The sequence below is a fragment of the Gossypium raimondii genome, chromosome 10, assembly GCF_025698545.1.
Source record: "Gossypium raimondii isolate GPD5lz chromosome 10, ASM2569854v1, whole genome shotgun sequence".
Taxonomy (NCBI): Eukaryota; Viridiplantae; Streptophyta; class Magnoliopsida; order Malvales; family Malvaceae; genus Gossypium; species Gossypium raimondii.
The window spans coordinates 26,075,486-26,079,290 of NC_068574.1; the positions used below are offsets into that span (position 1 = coordinate 26,075,486).

The 3,805-nt window shown below is 35.1% G+C and overlaps 1 protein-coding gene across 1 annotated transcript; it reads left to right on the top strand.

The window, feature by feature from the left end:
* Positions 1-882: 882 nt before the first annotated feature.
* On the top strand, positions 883-3,344 carry LOC105775382 (probable xyloglucan galactosyltransferase GT14). Its single transcript, XM_052622420.1, is given in 4 exon segments — positions 883-1,503; positions 1,505-1,732; positions 2,665-2,791; positions 3,298-3,344. Coding segments are annotated over 4 exon segments (1,023 nt in total).
* The last annotated feature ends 461 nt before the right edge of the window (positions 3,345-3,805 follow it).

A 3,805-nucleotide genomic window follows, 5' to 3' on the forward strand; every position in this document is an offset into this window, starting at 1 on the left:
ATTGAAATGATAAAATCAAATATTTAACAATCATTATGTTTCAAGTTTAAATATCACTATGCATTATTTATTATTGAATTATAAAATATAAAAATATCTTAATAATATAACTTACTTTATAAAATGAATGATTTTTCAATAATTTTCCAATTGAATTGGTGTTTAGTTGACTCGTGATACTAACTCGCTTAAAATTAAATATATGTGTATATATTATTTATACACAAAATATTATATATTTTATACCTAAAGAATAAACATAATAACATAACCGTTAAAAAATATAATGTGAAATATAAAATAAAATATAATTTGAGGAGAAAGAAAACTCAATCCATAGTCTTAGCTTGGTTGATGCTTGACATCAATATTGTTGTTCATATAAGAATACATGCGTTCAAGTATATTGAAGCACATTTATCTTCTTATCTTGAATCTTCCCAATTTTATTTATTTATTTTGTAAACAACACAGAGAACAAAGGCAATGTTGCCCCTAAATCATCATTATGCAAAACTCTCAAGACAGCATCTGGTGGTACAAAGCAGACATAGAGCCCCAGTTCCCATTCAAACACCATACCAGCCATCCAATGCTCAACCGATTTTATTATTACTATTCAATCAGTTCATACCGATTCATAGATCAACTGGTTCTTTCCTTTACTCCAGACAGAGGTACCAACGGTATCAAAAACTATGCTTAAAAAATTTTAAAGAAAATTTTGCACTGGGCAAGGATGTGCACAGGAATGCAGGCCGGATTTTCGTTCAAAAAATAATTTATGAAACAATGGCTGCTGTTTTCAATTGTTCGAGGCATCCTCAAGTTTGTGAACAAGCCATTTGTTTTTTCTTTCATCTCTTCATCCTCTTGACTGTAATGAAATTCCATGCACTGATGAGAGAGTTTTGTGTTGGAAAACCCATCTTAAGCAAATGGAGAAACCAATGCAGAAGAACAAATTACAACACATATTTGTGGTTTCTTCTTATATTTTCCATTGTTGTATTAATCCTTCTTCATCACCTGTTCTTTTCAATGGATGCTCCAACTTCATCACACCACCACTCCAATAAGAAGATTCATAGTTTAGTTGGTGAAAGTTCAAGTCAAGATTCATGCTTGGGTCGATATATTTATATCTATGATCTTTCCAAGCGATTCAATCAAGATTTGCTCATCAACAGTCAGATTTTTACAAGGCCTACTGATAAAACCAGTATGTGTGTATATGTACAAAATTATGGTTTTGGTCTTCAGATTCAAAACTCCGACACTTCGGATATATGGAACAACAATTGGTTTTCGACGAATCAATTCATGTTAGAAGTTATTTTCCATAATAGGATGAAGAAATACAAGTGTTTAACTAATGATTCAATCGTTGCTTTTGCTATTTTCGTCACGTATTATGTTGGTTTGGATCTTTCTCACTATATATGGGGATTCAATACTTCTATGAGAGATTACTCGGGTTTCAATTTGATTAATTGGCTTAAACAAAAAAACCTAATGGAAATCCATGTCGTGTAAAGATCATTTCTTGGTTTTCGGTAGGATTGCTCGTGATTTCAGGAGAAAATCTGACAGGAAATCTGAATGGGGAAGCAACTTCAGATTCTTACCAGACTGTAAGAACATGTCAATGTTAACAATCGAATCAAGTCCATGGGAAAATGACATAGTTGTTCCACACTCGACTAGCTTCCACCCTTCAAGAGGTGATCAAGTTCTTCTGTTAGAGTTGTGTGACCAAAATTCTAAGAGATTACTTGCAAGTCAAGTTAAACAAAATATATATTCTTTCTAGAAGATTTAGTATTTATGAATATAATATATTTAGCATTTATTAGCATAATATATTTGAATTTGGTTATAATTAGGTTTTTTCAACCTATAAATAGATGTAGTCGAAACTCCTCTTGTAATCATTCGAATTTGACAGAGTGAATTTCTTCTCCTCTGCCCGTGGTTTTTTTCCTGAAAGGGTTTCCACGTAAAAATCTGTGTGTTCTTTATTTCTCTTTTCTTTACGATATATTATCATTATCGACGTTCTATTTTTAAAAATTGGTATCAGAGCTTCTGGGTTGTTCATCTTGATCACGGTAATGGAGTCTTTGAAGTATGAAATTTCGCTGTTGGATCGCAACAATAGATTTGTGTTATGGCAGATTAAGATACAAGCAGTTCTTACGCAGATGGATCTGGAGGATGCCCTGCTAGGGATAGATAAGATGCCTTCGACATTAAAAGATAAAGAGAAGAAGCGTAAGGATCGAAAGGCGTTAACAGTTGCATCTGCATTTTTCTAATGAAATTTTGCAGGACCTGATGAAGGAGAAGACCGCCGTTGCATTATGGAAGAGGCTGGAACAAATATGTATGTCAAAAACTCTAACCAGCAAGTTGCATGTGAAGCAGCGTCTTTATACTCATCGTTTCAAGGAAGGTGCGTTTGTGTACGAACACTTAATAGTGTTTAAAGAAATTCTCTCAAACTTGGAGGCCATGGAGGTTTAGTGTGATAGGGAAGATCTAGGGTTGATTCTACTTTGTTCGTTGCCCCTATCTTATTCAACCTTTAGAGACACGATTTTACATAGCTGCGAGTCTCTCACAATTGATGAGTTTTATGATTCTTTGACCTCGTATGATAAGATGAAGCATCTTGTGGTTAAACCTGACTCTAAGAGAGTGAGTCTCATTGTTCGTGGGAGACAAGAACGGCATGGTTATGATAATCGTGGAAGGACACAGGAACAAAATCCTCGTGGTAAATCTAAGGGTAGATCGAAGTCTTCAAAAGGGAGACTACGAATCAAAAGGGAAAATAACCAAAAAATTTCGGTGAAGCTGATTTTGTAGAAGACTACAATGATGGTGAACTTCTAGTCACTTCTGTCAACAATTTTAAAGTGAGCGAGGAGTGGATCCTTGATCTGGGTTACACCTTCGACATGAGTCCCAATCGGGATTGGTTTACAACTTACAAAATAGTGTCTGAATGTGTTGTTTTGATGGGAAATAATGTTTCGTGTAAAATTACAGGTGTTGGAACGATTAAAGTTAAGATGTTTGACGGAGTTTTCAGAACACTTAGTGACGTGTGACATGTTCCAAAATTGAAGAGAAACTTAATTTCGTTGAGCACTCTTGATTCAAAAGGGTACAGATACATAGTTGAAAGTGGAGTTTTGAGGATTTCCAAAGGTTCCCTCGTTGTGATGAAAGGGAAGCAAAAGACTGCCAAGTTATATGTTTTGTAAGGTTCTACTGTTACTGGTGATGCAGCTGTCACTTCCTCTTCCCTGTCAGATGATGATATTACTCAAATTTGACATATGCGCCTAGGGCATATGAGTGAGAATGGCATGGTAGAATTGAGCAAAAGAGGACTTATTGATGGGCAAGGAATTTGCAAACTAAAGTTCTGTGAGCACTGCGTTTTTGGGAAGTAAAAGAGAGTTCGATTCACTAGAGGAATCCATAACACGAAGGAACGTTAGAGTATATTCATTCTGATCTGTGGGGGCCATCCAGAGTGCCTTCAAGAGGTGAAGCTAATTATATGCTACCTTTTATTGATGATTTTTCTAGAAAACTTTGGGCGTTCTTTCTGAAGCAGAAAAGCGATGTGTTTTCCACATTTAAGTCTTGGAAAACTATGATTGAAAAATAGACGCGGAAAAAAATAAAATACCTCCGCATAGACAACGGCTTAGAGTTCTGTTCTGATGAGTTTAATAAACTGTGCAAGTCAGAAGGGATCGTGAGACACTTGACAGTTCGTCATACTCCA